This window comes from Acanthaster planci, linkage group LG02 (assembly GCF_054643075.1).
Source record: "Acanthaster planci isolate LZ-2023a linkage group LG02, COTS_SCS, whole genome shotgun sequence".
Taxonomy (NCBI): Eukaryota; Metazoa; Echinodermata; class Asteroidea; order Valvatida; family Acanthasteridae; genus Acanthaster; species Acanthaster planci.
The window spans coordinates 27,798,690-27,824,284 of NC_141778.1; the positions used below are offsets into that span (position 1 = coordinate 27,798,690).

Below are 25,595 nucleotides of genomic sequence, written 5' to 3' on the forward strand. Positions count from 1 at the left end.
GCCGCAGTCATTTGCCAACAATGTCATCTACATGTACCCATTTTTTCTCTGTTTTTGTGCTATAAAGCCCCTATTACGGCCACAAGGTCAAGGAACTCTGTGGAAACGAGAGCTGTATCATCATTAAATCACATGATTTGTGTACCATCCTCATGATGCATTTGTTTTACATTCTCAAAGTGGAACTGAACTCCCAAAATGAGGATTTTTTTGTAAATGCAAAGAGAAGCTGCCATGTTAGTCACGATATGGGTAACAATGATCAATTCCCAGTTACATGTAAATAACTATTTTACGTCAAAGCAATGTGATTTATCTTTAAAACCCTAAAATCCCTGAATCCTCCAGTTTTAATATGCTTTTGCACACACCCTAGGGAGTTAGGTTAAGGATTTTATTCCTTATTATGGGACATTGGTTTTATTAAAATGTTGTCTTTTGATTGTTTTTAACTGTACAAACAGTATGTACTGATAAAGTACTGAAAAACATAAATAATCAATATCTAAATATCCCAACCCTGACAAGGCGTCATGATTCTAATTCTTCAAAAGTGTGACCTCCTTGCTCAGAATATGCAAAGAAACATCTGGCTGCTGGACTAATATTTCAAGTATTGTTACTGTGTGAACAGATGCCTTTTAACTTACATTGAGGTATTGGTGGACAGACTCTCTTCTTTGAAGCCCATTTCTACAGCAAATTGAGTAGCTGCAAACAAAACAGAAACACTCTTAAGTGGATTTTTCCACATATACATGTACTATACATGGACTCCATATAAAATAACAGAGAGACAAATCACTGAGGTTGAGCCACTGTATCTAAGGTCATCATTTTTTTTTTTTTACCCATCAAACCCCCTGTGACTACCCACACAGTAAAATTCCTTTTAATCACAATAAAGTGCTCGCTGGTGTCAAGAGGCTACATGTATATTGAATTTAATTTAAATAGAGAATCTGGTTATTTGCTAATCACTCATTGCTTGACTTCATCTGGTTTGTGTGGCAATTTTTTGCTCACTTTTGAGCACTATGCAGTTTAACCCACAGTTCACAAGCGGATTAGTACATGTATGAAAGCTTCCTACAAACGTCATAATAAGTCAGGAAAATAAAACCTCAGGAGACATTGGAGTGAAATGGAAACAAATTGATTATCAAAATTTAGACATAAAACTGAAGTGAGTGCCCAAAATATAGGAATTTTGGTTACTAGCTGTCTGCAGCCGCAAAAATTGCCGCCCACACAACACGCGCCGACAAGGTTAAAAATATATGGTTTTTTTATGATAATCAGTAATGGAGACAAAGAACAATATACAGGTCCAAGCTCTTAACATGAGGACCATCACTGTGATTTATATAAAACTGTTGTAAAATAACAGGACAGAGCAATTTTCTGTGATGACAACAGTAAATGGAAACATGCAAAATATGAAAACAAAGCAGTACTGCAGTATAAGGAACTCCAAAAGACTACTGTACCACCATTACAGTTCATGTTGTACATGTAGCTCTTGTAGAAACGTGGAAGAAATGTATGATATGGATTTAAGGCAATCATATGCAATATGTTTGAAAAAAAGACACATTCAGACTGTGATAAATAACTCAGTGTTGTAGTCAAGACCTCTTAAGACCTTCACAAGACCACACAAGATCTCCGGTCTGAATTCAAGTCACAAGATATTCAAATGAACTACAACAAAAGCATTCCTTTGTCATTGTTCACCCTGTTATTTGTGCCTGTTCTTGTGACTGTTCTTGTGATGGTCTCGACTAAAACACTGGAATAACTACAAACATCCTGATGATCTGTAGAGCTGTTTAAATTGTTAGCTACAGGTTTTTTACAGACTCAGTTTTGGAAGTAATGAAGGTAATGCTCAGTTTCTAATAGCTTCACTGAAAATGTATTATTTGACCTGTGAGAGAAGATTACAATAAATTACAAAACTTTACATTGTCTCTGGAAAACTTTTCAGGGCATCCAAGGCAAGTGATTGAACTACAAGCAAGTAGTCAAGTGCACAACCCAGATATTACTTTTGAGATAGAATTATGGCTTAACCACTTCGGACCTGGGCATTTTTCAATGTTGAGGATGTTGGGCCGGCAAGACTATCATTTTTTCCGTTTTCAAAATCCTTCAACAATTCATCATTCCATTTAACGGTCGTTTATAGCCGCACAGAGTAATCTTCAGGCACTACTCTAAGTTGACAGGTGACCTTCATTGACTCCCGAATATTTCAGCCAGGCCTGCAGCCTTGTAAACAGAGCCCAGATTGTGCGGTGTTATACAACTGTCTTTTGTTCACGAACCTGGCTCAGTGCACTGCTGACCTCTTTTCAATAGGGGCCAGATTAGCATGCAGCGGTGCTGTGTGGCTCATCGCTGCGGTGGTGGAGAGCTTTTGTCCCCGGTGGTAATCCGCTTGCTCTAAATACCCCAAACCCTGGTATACGGTTTCAAAATAATGCTGGATTATCAGCACTTTCGAGAGTGAAAAATGCCGGTCATGCCCAGCAGCCTGGTCTTTTGTTCGGAGTACTGTCTTTTGTTACAGGGCCCTGTTTCCTTTGTCCGAGTTCGGAGACCCCGGCCACACATATAAACCATACGGCTCCGATTTCGGAGTCCCCGGCTGGTAGTGGTTAACTAGTCTGTAAAAAGTGCAGACATCTTTCCCACTGACTACAAAGTCTTTTGAAAGGATTGAGACACCAATACAGAGGGAGAGTTTTCCAAGCAGTCTGCACTGATTGCTATCACATGAAATTTCAATGAGGAAAGTAACTGTAAACTGATTTGGACAGAAATTAAATGGATAGCAGGCAACACAATCTAACGCTTGCACTACAGATCTGCTGATGAGCACAGGGGTACTCAAATAAATTAAGAAATTTAACCCCGTCATCATTGCTGGAGAACTTAATTTGCCAAACTACAACAAGCCAAGAACAAAAACACATAGGTAAGGGACAAATTTCTCAGCTTGATTGCTGAATTCTGGTTTACACAATCTATCAAAGACCCAAAAAGGATTCAAAAGAAATAGACTAAGCATTGTTGGTCTTGACCTCACAAATAATCAAAATGTCAAAGTGGTAGATGGAATTTCAGACCATTAAATTGTTCTGGTGGATATTGACTTAAAAGGTAAGAGGACATCTAAGCCGTAGTGTGGCCTCATCTGCCACAATGCGAAGTATCACTGCTGCCATGTTCGTCCTTTTTCAAAAGCATTTCAGTGTCCTTGCCGGAGTGGCGAAGTAATCTGTGATTCAGGAAAGTATTCTCTGGTAAACTGGTACCACACCTTTGTTGGGGGGAGGGGGTGAGTTTAGAGTGGTCAACTTACCTGAATTACCTACTAATGCAGAGTAGCATTATTTTCCAGAGGAGGGCTGCCAAGGGCCCATAAAATCTCAGGATTGTATGATAAGTTCTAATAATGTGAAAGCAGATCCAAAAATTTAATAACAAAAATCACACCTGACCAGAGGGTACATGGAAACACACATAATATAAATTCCTCCCCCACAGTAGTGTGGGTCGAATCTACTAGAGAATACCTACCCAATCTGTCACTACATATGCAAATTTCCCATGCGCATACAGCTTTTCATTGGAAAGACTTAATCATCCACGGTGCCCCTTGACCTCCCACTATACACTGCGCTCATGCCACCATGTTAATCCTTCTTTTCGAAAGCAACTAGGAATGTCATAGCCAAGTGGGAAGGACGGGTGGGAGAGGACTGTTTGGGTAGGCATTTTCTAGTAAACTCGACCCACACTACTGTGAAGGAGAAGTCTACGGCGCCCTACCTACCCAAACAGTCACTATATGTGCAGAGTGGCACCGGTCTAGGTGGTGGGATGGCTACAGAATATAAAAAGACATAAAAGGGATAAATGGCCATCCATCATCAAGATAGGAATATGCCCCGTCACAAGTCCCAGCCAGATATGGACTTGGTATTAGGAAGAAACATTAAAAAGGACACACCAGGAAGGAAATGCCTGGAGTCAAGTGTTGTCTAAGGAATGAGAGTCAATGGTGGAGCACATACTGTGACAGCAGACAGTTGCTAGGTCTGATTGAAAACTGCAGTTCTGAGTCCCATAAAAGAAGAAAAGAATCCGTTACTGCACTTTAATGGTGTTTGAATTTGAAACACTAAATGTACACTTTCTGTCCTGCCTTGAGTAGTGGGGAACTGTTTGCTGCTAATGTAGATGTTAGGGATGTTAGGAATCTAGGAAAGTCAGACTTCAGGATTAGGAAGGTCTGAATGACAGAAAGAGAAGTGTCTTTCCTGACCAATTCTGACAAAATTGGCGGGAGTAAGATTAATAGAGAAGGGCATGTTGGTCTTACATGCCCTACAACTCTAGCCTGTTGGGAGAAGAAAAGGGTTGATTGCGACTGAGACATCAAGGCGAGGGGGTCTGGCATAGGACAACAGCAGCTAGATGTTCCATATGAAGGAAGGGACTGACTCCGACACACTGTGATGTAGTGTCTATTCTACTGCGTGATATCTTTCTCTGAGAGCAAGCATATGTATTTATTAAAGGAGTTGTTGGCTTCGAGATGTGGATTACCTTCCAGTTAATCTTGAAGTCCAATGTTCATAAGAACAACTGTATTTTGAGGAGGCAAAGATGTAGGGAGAGCGTATCTCCTTAGTGATTTATCTGGCAAAGCAACAATGTGGTAACCAACACACTCCCGTCCCTGAAATGTGAAAGTTCGGACATAGGAGTAAGTCATAGTGCCAGTAGAAACCAGTAGTTGAGAATCCCTTTCACTGGTCACAGATATGCTTGTGTTATGAAGGCCCAGACAAAGGACGAGAGCCGAACTTACATGTACTTAGATAGTGGAAAAATGACAGAAAGCTGAAGATTGAAAAACCTGTACGGCTAATATGCTTTAAAGTGATGTTCAGGAAAGCTCCAGCCTCATCTGTACATCTGCCTACAAAAGCCAGTCACCAGAATGTCTGAATGTTGGGAATGGTTAACAGGTGGGAGTAGGAGGTAAATGTTTCCAGAGTAAAGGCCCCTAGGACACCGACAGAGTGACAGGGTCAAGGCTAGAGAGTTACTCTGCCCTGAATGAAGTGCAAGAACTTGAATTTTTGTGAGAGGACTGGAATAGTCATGAATAAATAAAGAAATGTGGATGGGGGGTCCCAAGAAGCAAAGGCTTGTCAAGCAGGATCCTCCAGTATATCAATAAACACATAGCACACCCAATACACACCTAATACATAGGTCTGCGGGCAAAGTGCGGTATCATCTCCCACAGGCCTCCGAGAACAGGCACCGGAAGTGGGAAAGTTGTAACCGGTAGACTGCGTGTACATAGTCATTGTTTCTCGGCTCCACACCTGCCAACGTGGGACAGACACCAGTCGAGGATTGGTGTGCAGTGTAATGATAGGGTGTAGTGTCTACTGAATATCCCGAAGAACAAGTTTGAGTCTAGTCCTGGGTGTAGGGTAGAATGAGAATGACTGAACAACATACAGTATACAGAAACCTCAGGCAGAGCAGACCAGTTACCAACGTTGCGGTCTGCATTGTGCTTGCGTAACTGTATTGCGTCCACCGGAGTAACGCCGGCTAATGCAGGGGGTGGCCCGGTAATATGTACTATCTACCCATACCCGCATGCCCCTAATGAAGGGTGATTGAGAACGGTGGTTCGATGCATTGGGGCGCTCAGTAGGGCCGGCGCATGAGCATTGTGGGGTCTTCCCACCACCAGCCTTGTCAGACACATGGCATGAATAAAGAGATTTGTGATTCATGGCGGTACCAATGACCAGGATGCAGGCAGTGTTGTACCCATATTGCCTGGCAATATCTCTATGAGGGGTCTTCCCAGAGCGGGCTGGGGACCAAGACGGCTAAGGTAGAAATAGTCTTCCGCTGTCTTCTTGGGACGATGGACCAGCCGAAGATGGCCCTGGTTTACCGGGAATACCAAGCTGAAAGTGGATGGGTTGTGGAGGTCATAAGCCGCAGTGGCATAGCAAGCCTGGTAGGCTCCACGGTGCCCGGTGAATTCTTGTTGGATGTTCCGGAACAGTGAGCCGAGGAATCATCAGACCTGGTGGAATGCGAGGGGCCCGTCCTGGCATTGTCGGTATGAGGCCGACTACGGATGTCTAGTCGGCAGATGCTACCGAGGATGCTGCCTTGCGTGCTGCAGAGCTACAACAGCTGGTAGCCATTGCAGGCGGTGGGTGGGAGAGGCACCCCGCTGGCCTGCTGGTTTTTCTGAGCCATAGGGGGTCAAACAGCAAACTCGTTGCGTCTTAGGCGGTCGGTGGAGGCACTGGCTCAGTTGACTAGGTTGTCTATTGGAGGATGAGGGTGGAGACAGAATGGTCACGAGTCAAGAATGTCCCGGGAGAAATTCTGACTACTGCAGAATCCAGCATCGTGGTTAAGGCCAGAGTCCTTGTCTGAGCCGCTTAGGATACGGAGCGCCCACTCATGCAGCTTGGCCTTGCCCTCATTCCGTAAGAGATCAGAGCTCATGCGAACAACGTGGGCTCAATCTAGCCGCATCAGTCTGCTCCGTGCACGACTGTCGAGCAGGAGGCACATCGTGTTACAGACCCCCGCTCACGGCTAAGGCCTATCCTCGTCAGAGCCATAGTGGGAGGTCAAGAGGCACCACGGATGATCAAGTCTTTTCAGCAAATTGCTATATGTGCATGGGAAATTTGCATATGTAGTGTTTGGGTAAGTAGAGTGCCATAGACTGTGAGGTTTAACTGATGCTCACCCACAAAGGATGCTTAACATCCAGCAGCAGGACTTCTCTGAAGTGAGGTTGGGAGACTTCGATGTTGCAAACGTAAAAACTGCCCTCCTGAGAGTAGATTCTAAATGCCAGGGGACAGGAAGTACATATAGAAGGGAATTTCCAACATGCTACTAGCAGATGTTGGCAATAGGTACACCCCTCAAGTATGCCCATGATGTGCACATCGCCCAAACAGAGTTTGAGTATCATCAATATGAGGCCAATTTGTACTAAATTTGATAGTGGCTATTACAGTGGGCGATGGTGTCATGTGGAGGGGGCTGAAGAAGGGGTTGAGTTGAAGTAATTATTGTACTCTGTCAAATTGTACTCCTTGAGTTTTTGGTCTGGGACAGATACAATTTTAGGGTCTGGAATGGGTACCAGAGTTTATCAAATAAGACTCTTCAGGTGAGAGTGTGTTCGGTACAAAGATATCTGGAGGAGTGAATGATTTTCTTGGTTTGAAACCACAGGGCAAGGATGAAGTGGGCTTCCTGACATATCCTGACATATCATGTCCCTTGGTAATAGAAAGTGTGAGCCATTCAATTCACCAGTGAGATGTCATCACTCATTTTCATGCTGACTTGTATCAGGCAGGCTTGGCTAGTTGGTGCTGGAGGGCTTCTGTAACATGTTGAAAAACCAAAAAACAACTCCTGGGACAGACGTAGGTGGTGATAAACGTTACCCATGGAAGTTAAAAGGCTTTGTTTTTGAGATGTAGAGACATTGTTTAAACTGAAGTGAACTGCAGCTGAGTGGCAATTACGAATCATTGAAGGTCAAAATTATGAAGATGGAAGAAAAAAATCTGCAACGGTTGTTATAGATGTATCAATTTGTGATAAAGATTGCTTTGTGCCCCAATGAATGAATAATGAAGTACTGTAATCAACTGTCACATGTCTCACAGGCAGACGAGCAATATCCTTGTGCAACCAAGGCTGCATTGTCACTTAAAGGCCTGCCATTTTGAGGGACTGTTGCTCCAGGGCCAGCAGTTAGATGTAAATCCTCTAAATGTACATGCAGAATCCTAGACTTTGGTCAGAAGAGGAAATATGCTTATTTTGTAAGAATATGTGATGGATTAACAAGGGGGTTCTGTCAGCTGAGGGAACTATGGTTGGTGTGGCCAAAGCAAAGTGATGAGAATGCTGTAAAATAGCTTTTGCTGTATCTTAGCGAGCACTACTCAGAAATAAAGTTATCAGTGGGAAAGCATAAGTAAACTTGCCATTTCAACTGATTAAGGGCGTCTGTAGATGGGGCACCCTGGGGCCAAATACACTACGCCGAATATTTCCTGTTGATGGGGTTGGATGCTTTTTCTTGGTGGAGTGTCCACTCTGTGGGATGAATTGCCTCTTGTGAAAGGGCATCTGCTAATTGTTTGGAAGTGTCTGGATTGTGGAGAGCTGAGAAATTCACTGTGTTGGCTATTGTCCGGCCGAGATGCTGTCTCTATAGATACAGCTAGGGTGGGCAATAACCACCTGATTGGCTGATATAAGCTATAACTGTCACAGCATCTGACCAGGCCCAGCACTGACTTGCCCTAGAGTGTAGACTAGAGGTGATGGAGGACACTGGATACTGTATGAAAATCAAGGGCACTAATATGAGGGCCCGGAAAATGAAGACTCAATAAGCCCTACACTAGCTGATGGGCATCAATGCTCTCAGCCCAATGTCAATGCATTTGTGGTGATCATAATCTTTCGGATGCAAAGTAAAGATTGCTGTTGATGTTGAGGTCGTTCATCCAGCAACAGAGATGTGAACGGGGTAGCAATGGTGTGGGCACAAGTATAACGACTGGACATTGTTTGGGAAAATAATATGTTGTATGTGTTGCCATAGTGGTCTCATGTTAGCACACTGTGGGACAAGATTTAAAAACAATTTGAAACCGATGTCTTGTGCTCCTCTGTCATGTCTGAAGATTTGATGGCTTCTCTGATGTGGCAAGGGTACCAATGTTCATTGCTGGTGATGAGTTTGGCTTGGCTCCAGTTGATCTTGGGTGCGGGAATATTTGATTATGGCAGACTTGTTGACTTCTCTTTTCCTGCCATGGGCTCTATGTTCATTGAGTCTGGTATTACTAATATCAGTTACAACCAGTTTTCATCTGGCAGGATTGGGATGATCCTTGCGGGAGGTCAACAGGTTCTGTATCTTTACGGGTAATGTACGGTACACTCGAATACCATGCTTGTGGAGGATGTGCTGGATTTGATGGGAAATACTTCGTGAAGTTGGTCTGGAGTAAGATCAGTGTGGTCCGTGAGGGTTTAGTATGCTTGAAGCCTGTCCTTGGCAATGCTGACCATGTCGTCTTGCCGAAGAGTGAAGCCTTCAATGAAGCTGGCAAACTGGTTGGAGTTCTTGATGTGGTGTTCGGTGTTACCCGACAGTGGGTGCAAAATCATGGTGAGATGTTTGGCTGTGTTGTTGGTTGGACACCTCTCGACACGAAGATGGGTTGGCCAAAGAACCTTGGAGACTTGGAGTTGGAAGGCCAGAGCTGTCTGTACAGGGACTAGGATATGTTGCTGGAATGTTGGAAGGAAAGAAGCTTGTGTTGCAGCTCCCTCTTGATGGATGGTGTTGGGTCTCTCCGGAGTGCACAGTAGCAGAAGGAGTTGAGAATGTTTGCTACCTTGTGGTCATACTAAGACTTGTCAATGACCACTGTGGCATTGAGCTTGTCTGCTATGAGGATGTGGATGGACTTGTCTTTTGTAGTAATGTGATGGCTGACCAGTCCTGTCTTGAGAGGTTGGGCTTGGTTGGCTTGTGTTTCTGGATGGCTTGGTTGATTTGCGGGCCGATTTTGTTTAGCAGTGGACATAATGAGATGATGGAGGGCTAGCTCAGTGCACTGGATGACCTCTTTGACAGGTGAATGCTAGGGCAAAGTTCATACCCAGCTACAGAACTTTCGTCTCAACAGTAGAGAAGGTATGTTGCCTCAGGTTAACTATGGTGTGTTTGTTGAAAGATTCTTGAGAACAAAGATGAGGCTTGATGCGATGTTGACTGGAGGGGACAGAACATACCATCAGGTGAGAGTATTGGGGACATATAGATACAGGAGATCCCATGTCTAGGGGTTGGGGCTGCTGGCCTGGGGATATAGGAGATCCCTTTGCCTGGGTTGATGTCATGCTTGAACTGATCCTGGTGGCGCATTTGGAGATTTGAAAGAATTTGACTTGGTGGAGGCGGGTTTCACTGAAGACATAGTCCCTAGAAGATTAGGTCAGCTGCTGGATTTGGTTGTAAACAGCAGTTGAGGTACATAATTGAAGCTGCTCCTGGTTATTGGAAATATGCTGGTCTAGTGATGAAAGGGTGGATCTGATAGATATTGATGCAATGGTGGAGGCTTGCTTTGTGAAGAATGGAGCAGGACTTCTGTCTATGGATAGGATCATGGAGACGGAGGCCTGGGGGATTATGTTGGAATCTCTGCGGCATTTCATGAAGGTTTAAGTTTGTTGATGAATTTAGAGTGCTTGATGTAATATCGTTCATAAGAGGGTACGTCGAGTACCCTCCAGTTCTTTTCAGAACCACACATACTCATAAACGCTCATAAGAATGTATATTTATCCTCGCTACTGAAAACATGTTCAGCTAACTGGTTGCAAATTTATGATTGGACACCATTTGCCTGAATCATTCTTTGAGGTCTGGAAGAAAGTGGATTGAAAGTCAATATCTTGAGTGTCCAAAGGGACTGTTTGTTTCGGTAGAAAGGAGTGCATGTCAGTCTGGGGGATTGTGCAGGGTTAGTAATAGGTAATGCTGTTGCATCAACAACAGATGGAAAATGGGAGATGGAAAACTTTGAGAATTGCTCATTTGACCTTCAATTCACTCAAAAGGTTGAGTAGAATTTCTTTCCTTTATGGCAGAAATGAAGGACGAAAAGTAGTCAAAGGTTTGTGTTTGGCAGAGTGAATGACGGTAATTGTGGTGTACATCTCACAAACTCGAAAACCAAGCATCCGCAAAGAAACACTGCCGGCCCACAACCACATGCCTGTGCACCAATGAAGAGCGGTCGATACATGCATGATTATTAGAAACATGCATGGACACCGATCTCCACCCAGACCGATGCCACTGCCGATCTCGCCACCTTCTCTCTCTTAATGATTTAGGTTTTGTTGTCAAACCCTTTTTGATCTTAAATAACTTCAGATCACTGATTTTACGGGAGATTACACAGCCAAGGTTTGTGGGATTTGGGGAATTTTCAAAAAGCTGGCACCATGAGAATTTTCAAATACTTCAACAATTACTTGCATTTCAAGTTTTTCATGGTAAAGGAAGAATTAATGTCAGGCTAAGGGCAGCACTGTTTAGGTTTTTTCAGTTCTGAGCAAATTTTTGTAATATGTGACGAAGTAGGCCTACTTTTTCCACCACAGTTTGCTTCGATTCTTGAAGATTTAAGCGCGACGTTGGTCCAGCGGATGATATTTTGGAAGACATGAACACTCCAAGGAACAAGTTTCTAATTTGTGTCGATCCTTCAGATATTGCAAGTGAGTTCCCAATAAGAAATACGGGGTAATCAGCGACAGAAATTTCATTGTAAGGAATTTAGCGTCTGGGAAAAACTCTGATGTAGTTTCCATCACGCACAATGTAGCACCCAATTGCTCAGCATGTTAAGGCATCACAATTGGTATTAAGCCAAAAGTGGGCCATCGGTGTGCAGCAGACGAATGGATCGGATTACTGTGTGCCGTGCATGGTGCCACTATGATACTGCAAAGCATGTAGGCCACGTCTTGTCATAGACTTCAATTTATGGCAATTTATTTGGTATAAAACCACCCATTTCTTAAAAAATCGACAGATCGTTTTAAACGGCAGTCTTTTGGAATCCCTGGACTGTTCCTGGAAACAGATCTCAAAGTTATGGAATCGGCGGTGGTGTGGATTTGATTCCTCAAAAAAGTGGAATCACGACTCTGATTCCCAATTTCGAAGAGATTCTACCAGATTCCAGCATGGATTCGCCCAAGCCTGGTTTGTATGGTCGTACACAGCCAATGAACGTACAATTTATGATCATGCAAGTACAAACAATTTTTGGTTTAAAAACCGAAGCTACATTCACAACATTATTTTTTTACTAAGTTTCATTACAACTCAGACTGTGTCAATATCCTCCCCCAAAGAAATGTGGGTGTGGTCTGCTACTGAATACCTACCCCAAACAGTCGCTAAATATGCTAGTTCCTTTAGGTCTGATTCTATTCGCTAAAATCTTGATCAATTGCAGTGCGCCCTCTAAATCCCACGATGCATAGTGGAGTAGCCACCATATTCGTCCTTTTCCGATATTAGAACTGTCCAAGCCTAAAGGTGGAGAGGATGAGAGGGAGTCGACTGTTTGGGGTAGGTATTCATAGCAGACCTCACCCACATTTCTGTGGGGAGGAGTCTTCTGCTTTCATCCTACCCCAGAAAGTTGCTAAATATACAGAGCAACAACATTCCCTTGGCGGGAGTGCAGTGAGGACCCACTACATAAAAAGTGTGTGTTCGACACTATGAATTTCCGCTCGGTTAAAATGTACTTTCTCAGTTAAAACTAGTGTATGCCATCTGATCACTCAATTTAACCATGTTCATTTTCAGTTAAACTTGGGGTAGCAAAAAAACAGGGTTAAAAATGGGGTCCTTTTGGAAAATAGTAAGGAGCTCTGCTCATTAACTCTGCGGTCAGTTTTGTAGTTTTTCAGCTCAGATAGCAAGGCCAGCTATTCGGTTAAAACAGGGATCTTCTGGGGAATCACACTGGGCGGTCAGTTTTGTGGAGTATAATTCCCAAGGCCATGTGAGTTCCTTTTTGCATGGCAATCATACCGCATTAATAGGTTGCCCCGCCCTAATCCATACCGGTATACTAAATAGCTTTTAATCACCACTGATTGAAACAAGTGAGTTTTTTGCACCTGGACTCTGCACTTCGTAGGCCTATCCTATAACTAAATGTATTAGTTTTCAGGCGTCATGCAGCCCATATGTATTTCAGGAGAGAGACATTTTATTTAATGCATCGCAAATCCCTGCTGAACAATCAAGCCCTTCACGAACCGGTGGATCTGCAAATGGAATGCAACATGCAAGCTTATGTATAAATGCACCCAATCTTTCATGTATCGTAAATATTTGTGCTACGAGCTCTTACATCAGCCAAGCCACCAAACCGCAGAACTGAACCTAAAATCATCTAATATGGCACTTTCGAACCGAACTGACCCACAGAGCTTGGTTCGGATGTTCAGCTTTGATATAACATGGCATGGATAGCAAACGAAATGCATGCAATTGCAAGAAACATTGAGAAAAAACAGACAACGGAAACAGAATAACAGCTCGGGACTGTACATGTACATGCACACATGCAAGTACATGTACAGTTTACTTAGATGGCCCACATCACACGATGCTGAGAATTCAAAATCAACTACTCCAAACACAGGTATCATTTTTATTCCATCAATTATTGCTTTATATGTCAAAAATCCGTGAATTTATCGTGTACAGTTACAATGTACATTTGCACATGTACATGTAGGTATGGCATTTCAGCCGCCTTACAACACTAAATTCTCACTACCTTTGTGCTTATGTATATTCAGATAAACATTATGGATGCAAATCTCCAAGATGCACGCCCTTACATTCTATACTTGGCCAATGAAGTTAGAAATGGATGTTCAAACATTTTGATTGGATGCCGACCGCAGTGGGACTCGCGCTCGATCGACGGCAACTCCAGGGGAAAATATATTTTGGGCCATTCGGCTGTACAGGTACGGCCCCAATTTGTATGTGACGTCTTTTTCATTATTGCTATAGGCTGAGACAATAATGAAAAGGATGTTCTAAGCTTGGGGATGGGCGATTGAGAGATTTATAACCAGGAATTCGGCGTAGACTGTAGATCAAAAAGTGCAATGTAAGGTTTAATTTGAAGAAGGTGAGAATGAGTAATTCCTCGACTAAAAATATATAATGGCTGGCCAAAACAAGCTGGTTGAGGTGATCGCCACCCGCCGCAATATCGGTTCATGTCCGCGTCTGCCCCTGTGCACCTTTTTACCGACCCAGCCTGTGCACATGCAGAAAAGCTTGCCTTCGATATCATGCGTCATGCAGCAGTTACGTGTGTACACGCATGACATGACCTGCCCAGCGATTCAGCACATAGGCAGGCGGGGAGCTACAGCTATACCACGTGGGCAGCCAATTTGCTGTGATGCTGTCCGCTGGAGAAATTGTAAAACAAGGAAGTTCATCCTCAAAACTGGGATAAATTATTCCAGATACTCCACCAGATTTGGTATGGTTTGGATTGCCAGGTTCTTGCCAATTAGTTGGGGCTTATGGGTCGGCGGTACGAAACTGCCGGGAGAGTTTTAATAGGTAAAAGCTTCTGCTTCCTCTTGACGCATGGTTAACATCAGACTATGGGTGCCGCTATCTTGAATTTTAGCGCTAGCGTAATGGATTTTGTGCATGCAGAAAACAGTCACTTCCAATCAATTGTCATTAAGGACTAATGAACAGTAACTTTACCAATAAATCTTCAGTTGTTTAATATAACTAAATTACTCCAGACACATATATCGTTTTTATTCAAACAACTCATTGCTTTATTTGTAAAAAATCAGCGAATTTATTATGTAAATGGGTGCAGAAATACATGTACCTCCACATGCCAATCCATTGAAGCCAATTCAAACTTGTGGAATGTAAGGAAGATGACTGACATTCCCCCCTCCCCCAACCGCTCCTTTATTAGGTAATAAGTGGATTTACCCAACGGGACTCTGCGGTTTGTTGCACACCATCTCTCCACCGTTAAAACACAGTTAAAATGGGTGACTGTTCATTTGGACTGTCGATGAACCAGGAGAGGATTAAGGCTTTAATAACAAAGGGTGGTGGGTTTGGTTGAAACACGGTTGAAATGGGATGAACATTTTGGCTTGATCTATGCACTTAAAACAGGGTTAAAATCGGGGTGGAACACATTTTACTGAGAAACGACATTTAACCCTATTTTAACCAATCCAAATTTCATAGTGAGAGGAGCATATAAACTTTAAGGGCCATAGTGCAGACTCACAAGGCAATGGAGCTGTTACATGTAGGTAGTTCCAGTGGTGGACCGCCCCAATGAGGAACCCTTCTGCATTGACACTGCCAATGTCAGGACAGCCCTGCCATGTGAGGGGTCCCTTTGCAAGACATCAGTGAGGTAACATGTGATGAATGTAGATGGAGTCTTCCAGCATGCCACCTTGCATATCTACTCTATCGGCACTGCCCGGAAGTATAGACCCATGACGTCGATACTGCCTGGATATCATGAGCCCTGATGAGGTATTGCATTTGATTGTCTGAAGAGTTTCACCAGTCCAGCTTGGCAAATTTGATGGCTGAAACTACCCATCTGGCTACGGTGTCTCTGGTTGAAGTTTGGTAGGCTTTAGTGGAGTTATGAGGAGCTGCAATGTCATACTTCTGAGCTTTTTGGTTCTGGCAAGGTACCATTTAAGAGTTCACACTGGGCACCATGCATGGCTTGTCATCTGGGGTCCCAGTGTGATTAGTAATGTCTGGCACAAATATATCAGGAGGGCGGAAGGAGACCAACTGTTTCTTAGTGAGGAATCCCAGCACCAGGTTGAGAGGAATACTGTGGAATTCCCATCAGATAAGGCCATCAGCGATGGAAAAGGCTTTCAGTCCGTTGCCTTGGTGTGAGGTGGTACCTGCCAGTAGAAATGCCAGTTTCACTGGCAAGTTGATTAATAAAATGCTTTGCTGAGGGGGTCAAAGGGGAGACCAGCAAGTAGTTGAAAGACAGCTGACAGGTCCTTGAAAGGAATTAGTCTCTTCGTAGAGGAGGACGCTCAAGAAACATTCCTCGGAGGTGTTTAAAGGCTATTTGGAAGGAAACACTGAATGAAAATGCCAGGAAGAGGGTACCCGGGGTCAGTGTCGTCCGAGGAAGGGAACTCGATGGGGGAAGCACATGGGATAGCTGTGACAGTAGACAGTAGCTACATGTAATAGCTGACTGCAGTTCTGAGTTACGTGGAAGCAAGAAAGAGTCAGTTACTACATTTTTTGGTGTTTCAATTGGAGCTCCACACTATTCGTCGCGCCATGAAACAGATTAATTTAATTTAATTAAAACCTTCCGGTGCACCGATCTCATATTTAACTGATCATGGACCCAACTCTGTCGATTATAGATGGCCATCTGTAATCATGCCCCCCAACCCCAAAGACCTTTGTAATGGCATTTAAATTGCTTTGAGGGTGTCCCTGGGTGTCTGCCAATGCCTACCAATAAAAAAAACTAGACAAAAGGTCACAATACGGTCACAGTACCTTTTATCCCGTGGGGGGCCCACCAAGTCAACAAAAATGTGACACCCCCCCACAACATGAAACAACTCAGGCAGCTGTCTAGACAGCTCAGAGACACATCACAGAGACCAGACAATTGATATACCACAGGCTCTGGCTGGCCAAGGCAGCCTTTGTATAAATAATCCCATAAGGGCCACGTGGCAGAGAGATTAGTATGCATTCCTATGGGACTTGGCAAGAGGCTGGCTCTGGTGAAACTTACACCAGCCAAGGGGAAGTCCCTACGCAAAGGCGAATAAAATGGGTTATTCAGCATCCGCAGAGGTAGGATGTAAGATAAGGTCTTCGCATTTGGCCGTAAAAAAATATTTTAATTAAGAAATAACGAAAATGGCCGTCTATAGCTGACGGAGGGCGCTCTGCGCAGGGTATGAGGCATCAGGGCTTGGAAGGCCTGAATGACATGAAAAGAAGGTGTCTATCCTTGCCAATTTGGCAGAATTGTCAGGATTAGGGGTAACAGAGAGAGGTGTGTATACAAGCAACCATACTCTGTTGAAAAAAGAGTTTGTCTGTGAAACAGGCATTTACGGTAGGTGGGGGTGTCTGGTGCAGAAAGGCCACGGGATATGGGCCATTATTACACTTAATTTTAGAGTTTCGTGCAACGCCCATGGGGACAACTTACAGTTGTCATAGATAGGTTGGGTATCCTTGACCAGAAATTTCAATATGCCCATCTAGGGGTGCTCACTATCTAGAAACGTGAAGTTGACGACAATACATGTTAACCAGTATCTCACTAACTAGCGCTGATCTAATATTGACTTTCCTGGCCAGTTTAACAATTTATGTTTTTTACAGTAAACGGGTTCTACGGGAGGTGGTTTCTTAGCTTCAGAAAGCAAGGGGCTGATATTTAAATATGTGACTTTTTTTAAACATATAGTTGATGACAACCTGTGTTAATGGACGATAAATCAAATACATGTATACCCTTATGCAATTCATATTTTAGAGGCACATACTACGAAATTTGGTGTTGTGAAGGTTTACTTGTCACATTACTACATTTTGAAGTCATTACATTTATATAAATATTTCAACCCCATAGAAAGTAATAAAGCATCAATTACTCCAATATACTTTGCATTCGTTTACATTTATCTTATGTGTCAATGTTGTGTTGGTGCAACAATAATAATAAAAGGTATCACAGTTTTATGAGCTGCATAACTTGGTTTGGATAATTATTGAACAAGATTTAGCCTTGAGAAAGGTTCAATTTGTTGAATGTAAGATACATCATTTCTTGATCAAAAATCTCAAAGTTCACTTTTGCACGTGACCGCTTTATTTCATGTGTATTGTACACAACCCTGGACATTGATTTGAAATTATTAACGTGCACAAGTCGTTTCTTTTTTGAACATCTTTTTCCAACATTCCTGCATTTATTTACAAACTGAAAATAATATGTTTGCACAAAATGTACATGTGCTTTCACGTATCCTTCAAATAGTTATGATTATATTCAACCTTTTTCCAGTAATGTCACGATCATGCTAGACCAATGCATTGTGATGGTAATGGTGTAAAGTGTTGTGATGGTAATCTACCTATTCAAGATAAATAGTCAAGCGTGCAGCGTTCGTACATGTGCTTGCACATGGTTGAAGCTGCCCAAAGGAATATATGTGATCACCGTGGCCAAGGCGGTCCGCACGTGGTGGTATTGTTTACATTTAGTGACGTGGGTGAAAAAGGTCTATATATGTACCAGTAAGCAAAACTAAAAAAACATGATGTAACTAATTCCAAAATTCTGATATTTATGTGTAGCACTTGTTGAATACATTCCACTTGCAAGCATATATATGTATAACAAAAATCAACGTTGCTCAGATAATTTACATATACCCATTTCAAGCCAATCCTACGTCCTGGTAAATGTAGATGAATACTACATGTGACTTACAAAGAATGTCAGAAATGTATTAGTACTGTAGATTTTAGGCACCTACATGTAGTGAACTAAGTACACCCAGCATCCCCCTTGAAAATGAAGCTATCTATACTGTATTGGTTACGGATGCTTTTGTAACATACATACTGGCCAAGGTTATTATGCAAGTACGCATGATAACCTTTTCCTTTGCCTCATGCAATGCAATTGAATATTGCCAATTCAACTTCATGGCCTTTTTTAACTTTCTTGCAGTCACAAGTTGTATCTCTGATTACAAACATTTACATCTCTGACAGAGCATATTTCAAAATTAAACAAAAATCCTCATTTCAAAATGATCAAAATATCTCATCTGCATACATCTGTATACATAATTTATCTTTAGACTTGGACCAAAATAAGACTTGGGTATGTCAAAGCAAAAGTATTCTGTTAAAGCCAGAGCTAGCATCAATATTCAAGTTACATGTGTAACCGAGGGGGAAACTAATAACAAAAAGGAACAGGAATGTGGCAGCACAAGAATCCTGGCACAGATATATGTATGTTAATTTATTTCTGTCCCAACAAGCATGGAATGTTATACATGTATGCATTATAAGATTGAACAATTTTTACAGGGAAAGTACTTCTATTAAATAAAAGAAATGACAGTCAATACTAGGTGATCTGCAAGAGATCTGCAAAAGATAATACAAGAAGTTTCATAAATACATGTAAAATTCTTCCTTCCACCTATATAACATGTTTACAGGATGAAACCAGTTCCTTTATAAATATTGAGGACACTTAAGTACACGCACATATTACAACATTTAATTTGCAGTTTCAATAATGGTTTCACCAGAAACAACCCAACTAATGAACATGAAGGATGTGGGACACATACTCCCAGTATTATTTAGTTTCATAAGAACCTACCAACTACAAAGCTGAGGCTGGCGAATGCCAACGGCTACCAGCTGCCAGTATGTGTACCATAAACTGCAAATGTCAAGATGCTGTAAGCTAAAAAAAGAAAATTTTGTATAATATGCATGTACAGTGTACAGTGTTATGTACATATCACTTCTTTATTCTTCTAGATCAATCTATCTAGAGACATATACCTGTGGCTGTAATTTGCTCAAATAATACACATGCAACTGCCACATCTTTAGTGTTCCTAGGAACTTCCTAAGAAAATGTGCATATGATAACTTAATTTTTTACCTGCATATTTTACACAACTTCCAAGAATGGAAGTGTTCATATGGACAGAGCAACAGACAACCCAAGCCTCAAGCCTGATATGTGTCTGATATGTTGATGCGTCTCAACTTCTCCATGTATCTTTAGCTTTTTTTTTCTCAATGAATTAAAACACATTGCAAAATAGTCAAGACAGTGTGTACATGTACATGTAACAAGGAAGACTATTGCCCAACTCATTAATGATTAAGCAATCTCCAAATGCACCCAATGTTCATGCCATATGTGAATAAGGTTTTAAGTATAGAACGGTTTGTAATACATTACATGTATCACACAATCTGTTAATTAATATTAAGAAAGTTCTAACTTACCCAGCAGCCGATCATGATTTGCCAATCAACATGGCAATGGCCGTACCAGTTAGTACCTCATAAAGTGTATGTAATGTACATGTACATGTATGAGAGTTAGAGTACTAGAGACTTGAGTTGGCAAATGATGCTTGCTCTAGGAGGCTCTGCAGCAGAGTGACTCAGTTTTGAATATTTCCAGTAGTCACCCCACGCCCAACAAAAGAGGATGGTGCAGTACCAAGCTGCACATTTTGGTTGAATGCAGGGAAGAGAAAAAAGTCTATTCAAGTCGCTAGCATGGGTGCATCCACAGCTGCATAAATTGCTACTGCACACAACTGCCAAGAGGGTAGTAGAATAATGCAATGGCAGAGGGCGCTCTATACAGCATCGCAACTAGGTTTCATTCAGTACATGAAGTTATATCTGCAAGACAGTAGAGGGACCAGGTGACTCATGATCTACTGATCATGCTCAATATGTGACAGAAAAGGGAGATGTCAAAGAGAGGTGGAGGGACCAGGTGGCCTAAGTGGGTCGACTGGAAATCTGTTGGGGTTTCCCCGTGCAGGGTTCGAATCCTGCCGACTACGTCAAGTATAACCTGAGCACAACTTGATACTTGAATAGGGAAGAAGACTCTGGACACATTTTGCCAGGTGGCCAGAGTCTTCTTCCCTATTCAAGAATCAAGTTGTGCTCTGGTTATTCTTGTATGTATTACATGTGCTTGAATGTTACAGACACTTTACACCCCCAATAATTTATACAATCAGATTAAGCAAAATAGAATTTTATTTTCTATCCCGACACACTATGCAGCTTTACAAATGATTCATTATACCCTTTAACTTCATATATAGTTCCTTTGAGGCCCATCTGGCTTCAAAGAATTTATTACCCTCAAGACAGATTCAGGTTTCTGGGTCCGCAGAAAACAGACCACTCCCACGACCTTGTGTGGTCTTCAGCTAATTGATGCCAGGCCATGTAGCCCTTACTGTATATGCTAAACCACAAGCCAGGGTTAGTCACTTTCGTAGGAGCAGTATTGTCAGACAATTATAGTCAATCATTCCTTCACTTTGAATTTTCAAGTTCAGTAGTTCTTAGTAGCTTTTAGGATTTTTTCATAGTTGTTAAGTTTTGCAATTTTGAACATCTCGCATAAGTCAGCAAGCCCAGATCCAAATTCCGTGTGGCAGCAACCGGGCAGGCTTCAGGTGGAAGGAGGCCACAGGGTAGGCCTCACTTGGCTCAGGCTACCAAATGCAAGGGACATATCGTCGATGAACCCTCCCATCTGGTGCCAAGGCAAGAAGAGGGATCAACGTCGGGGCCGTCAACTTATGTTCAGCCTGGTGCTATGGGCGGCTTAGTACTCAGAGACCTGCCTGGTCCTGAAACAGTGCCGGAGTTTGGTGAGTCGGTTGATAATGCTGTTCATGTCCCTGTCAGAGCCCGGCCCCATTTTCCTCAGAGTTCGTCCCGCTACTACTAATTATAGTGTTACTGTGAGCACCAGTCTGCCTGCCATGCCTTTGATTTCCTCTATGTCTGTTAGTGCTGCACCATCCTTGTCTCATGTTCATGACCACCAATCTTTGATATTTGTGACGAACTGGGGCTGGGGGTACCCAAGCAGATTCAAGAGAAAATTTGGAATGGCAAGTACATTGATTGTGGGGCTTTGGTACGGCCAGTCCGCGGTGGATTTGTCAATAGCACTCCCCAAGATTGTGTGCTTTTGATCAGCTCCACTGAGTTACCTACTTGGCAAATTCGCCCTCCTGCCCAGCACACTTGCATAACGTCCATTGAGCAATGGACTTCGGCCTTCTTAGTTTTTGCGTCCATATACTTGTTCGGCATCAAGACCAGGCGCGGCAGTTATCAATATATGCCGATACTGTAAGATCAGCAGCCTTCCGTCGAGCAGGCAATGGCTGGCGTGAGTATGATATCCAGTTTTGTCTTAAACAAGTGTATATGCCTTCTTGTACTTGAGCCAGCATTGATGTGGAATTGTGGCTCACGCTAGTGGGAAGCCCCACGCAAACTTTTTTTCGTCCCTTACCCCTTAAGCCTATGCAACAGCAAGCCTCTGGGACAGGGCGTTTATCCCCTCAACACGACCAGTGAGCAGCCGCTACCGGAATCTACTTCAACTTCAACCACGGCCACTGTTACCGAGTCGCGTGTCGATTTGCCCACAAGTGTTCCACATGCATGTCTGTTGGCTACTTGGCCAACAATTGCCCTGGTAGTTCCCAGCGTGTCTGTAGCGCTCGAGCCACCTCATCGACTGCCAACCCCAGTAAAAGTGTCTAGCATGGTCCTCATTCTCAACATACATGTATACTCTGCACGTCAAGATGCGAAAATCCTGGCAGCCGGTTTCACTTTTGGCTTTCGTTTGGGCTATTCTGTTATGCATGTAAGTTCAACAGCGTACAATTTCAAATCCGTCCAGGAAATTCAGGCTGTGTTACAACAAAAAATTACCCGTGAAATACAAATGGGCCGAATCGCGGGTACCTAAACTAACTCTTTTCTCTGGTCAGTCTTGTGCTTAAACAAATGCCAGGTGAATTTTGTTTGATACATAATCTCTCTTCTCCGTTCGGTAATTCAGTGAATGATCACATTGACCTGTCACTTATAGTTGTTAGTTACACAAGTTTTGATGAAGCGGTAGAGTTAGTGTTAAGTTTAGGCACCAGTGCCCTTATGGCTAAAGGGGATATCAAATCGGCTTTCCACTTATTACCGGTTCACCCAGATGACTTTAACTTGTTTGCTGATTGTTTGCTGATAGGTTTTGGCACTTTCTTTAAAGTAAATTTGACGCATGACAGATGGCCCATGTCAGTCCATTCAATGGAACTCTCGATTGCTTTCCTTGAACTCTTTCCCATTGTTGTTAGCGCTGCCTTTGTGGGGAACAGTTTTGAGCAATAAGTGTGTGATCTTCTGGTCAGATAATGAAGCACTAGTGACCATAATTAATCATCAGACTTCGCAGTGTCATAAGATCATGCAATTGGTCTGTACACTTGTTATCCGCTGTTTAGAATTGAATATTCACTTCAAGGCGAGCCATATTCCCGGTATCGATAACGGGATTGCTGATGCTCTTTCCCGCTTTCAGATATCCAGATTCCGGCAGCTAGCACCCGGGGCACACCCCCATATTACTCCCTTGCCTGCAGACCTTTGGAACAACTTCAGGTAGAAATTTGAGGTCTTTTAGTAGATTCGGTTGCCCCCCATACACACTCACTGTATCAACGTGCTTGGCAATTTTTCTGATGGTTTATTTATGCCATGGTCTTCTTACTAATGATTCTCACCCATCACTTCACCAGCTTGTACAATTTATTGCATCAATAATTATCCCCCTGTCACCATATCTCTGTATGAATCGGGCATTGCTCCCACATTGCACTTATATAGTTTGCCAGATATCACCCAACACTTTAGTGTCAAACGTTTGTTGGGTGGTTGTCGGCGGGGTAACAGCCGGCAGGATACTCAACGTCCCATTACAATCGATATTCTTCGCCGCATTATCCACGACAGTCAGTATGAGGCGTTACTTTTCTGTACCGCCTTTATTTTAGCATTTTTGGGTTCCTGCGCATTGGTGAGCTAATGGCACCAGCACGCAACGTGAGTTCCCCGTTGAAACGTTCAGATGTCAGGCTGCAATATCACTTATTTGGGGATGTTTTTTAAGTAGCGCTTGATGTTTTTTAACTTAATGTACGTTTTTCTCAAACTGATCAACTTTCACATGGTTGCATAGTTTGCATTCCCACTCTTCCTGGTAGAGACACTTTATTGTGCCCTGTAGGTGCTGCTAAGCAATATTTGTGCTCCAGCCCTCCCCATCACACTCACTTCCAATCCCATTTTGATGGTACATGTACTCCTTTGACTCGTTTTCAATTCTCTGCAATATTGCGAAGATCCTTTCAATTTATCGGATTACATGACTCCCGCTATACTTCTCACTCCTTTGTATGGTGCAGGATCATCTGCAGCTATAGCTAGTATTCCTGAGCATGACATACAAAGGATGGGTCGATGGCCATCGGGTGTGTTTCCATGTTATATTTGCATCAACCCAGATTTTGCAAATTAACGTCCCCTCGATGGTTGTCAGTTGTGGAGCAATGCTTCTGCTAAAGATTTGTGCTAATAACCTTCCAAATTGCATTTTTAAGGGCTGTGATTTTTGCTTTTCCTTTCGTGAGCCACGGTCCATCCAGCCAGTGCATGCGATTTCATGTCTGTACAGAAAACAAACCAATATGACCATAGTTATGTAATCTCCATACCAGCAGCGCAGAGCTGCCACAACATGATGTGCAATGTCAGGGCAACATTGTCTTATCTTGCCTGTTCCACATCCCCCATGGCCCGTTTTTGTCACATTTCGATGGGCGTCCTGTCACACGTTATCAGTTTGTCATGGTACTCCGTCATGCCCTTGAGTTTATAGGGCTTTACGAGGCCAGATTTACCTCGCATTCTTTTTGCATAGCAGCAGCCACGTCTGTGGCTATGGCAGGTGTGTCAGGGGTGTGTTATTTGGCACCCCCAGATCCAGTGGTCGTCCGTGGCGTTATATCATGCAGACGAATTTCATTTGACTGATGATACATGTAAGTTGCTCGTTCATTCTGGATAATTTTTACCAAGCCCTGGCGTCACATTGTTTTCCCGTTGCATCTCCTCTTAATACCACCACCTGAGGTCTATTTGGCAATGGTCATGTTGCTGACTTCAGTCAGCAACAAGCCCGTTGGTTGACCGATATTCCAGCAAGCCAGTGTACAGTAGGCCTAAGTCGGGCCACACTTCTTGGGAATTGCTGTCCAATCACAGCATTTGATATTGATAACTAAGGATGCTGGCCCTAAAGATATTGTATACTGGATGAGATCCTAGTTAATTTGTTCATAAAAATTGGGTAATTTTGCGTTCTGTCATTTGTAATTGCTGTTTGAATTTGCTTATCAAAGGCTTTGTACCACGCAGGTACGTGTCAAAACAATTTACCTCTCCATCTGCTTTGGGTGGAAACAAATGCTGATAATTACTTTTTCATACATGTTGCTGATAACTTTATACATTTTGCTGATTTTAGTTGCTGTTCCACGTCACCAGCTTTGGGAGGGAAAAATTTCTGTAATTTTTGCTGAATAGCTATACTTTGATTTTGCGCAAAGTAAATTTTTGCAGTTCTGCATCACCAGCTTTGAGCAATAACAACCTGAACTGTGTCAAGTTCAATAAACGGCTGCTCAGGCCAATTGACAAAGTCAGAATGCGAGTGTACACCTGTCCCTAAGTTCAGTTTTCTGGTCGAGTTCATGCGGGGATAACTACTGTTAGAGTACACAGGCAGTCAACAGTTACACAAGTACTGTACAGTTATTTATACATGCAATGTACATGTGCATGGGATAGCAGAGAGCATGGGGACAGATGAACGCAACGTGACCCAATCAAACACTCGCCCTCCGCAGAGAAATAATTGGATGGTGGCCTGACTCCAATTGACCTGAATAAGGAATGTCCATTCATTAACACAACTGTGAAAAAAACACAGCACGCACACCGGGAAAAGGAAAAACTATACAAAAAATGAAGAACCAAAAGCCAGCCTGGTTAGGCGTGATGTCAAAAAGATTTTTATCGGCATGCCACAAGCTGCTGTGGCACCCCATAATGTATTTTTCCAAGTTCCTCTACACGGCACCCAGACCAGTCTCCAGCTCATTGAATATTCCTCTTGTGT

The 25,595-nt window shown here is 42.8% G+C and overlaps 1 protein-coding gene across 1 annotated transcript in view; it reads right to left on the minus strand.

The window, feature by feature from the left end:
* Positions 1-25,595, minus strand: part of LOC147800096 (N(4)-(Beta-N-acetylglucosaminyl)-L-asparaginase-like) — a gene marked incomplete at its 5' end in the record, with an annotated part of 88,190 nt that overhangs the window by 58,532 nt on the left and 4,063 nt on the right. Inside the window, one exon of the mRNA XM_087129687.1 lies at positions 651-711. Coding sequence (XP_086985813.1) covers positions 651-711 — 61 coding nt within the window. The remainder of the gene's footprint in view (positions 1-650; positions 712-25,595) is intronic.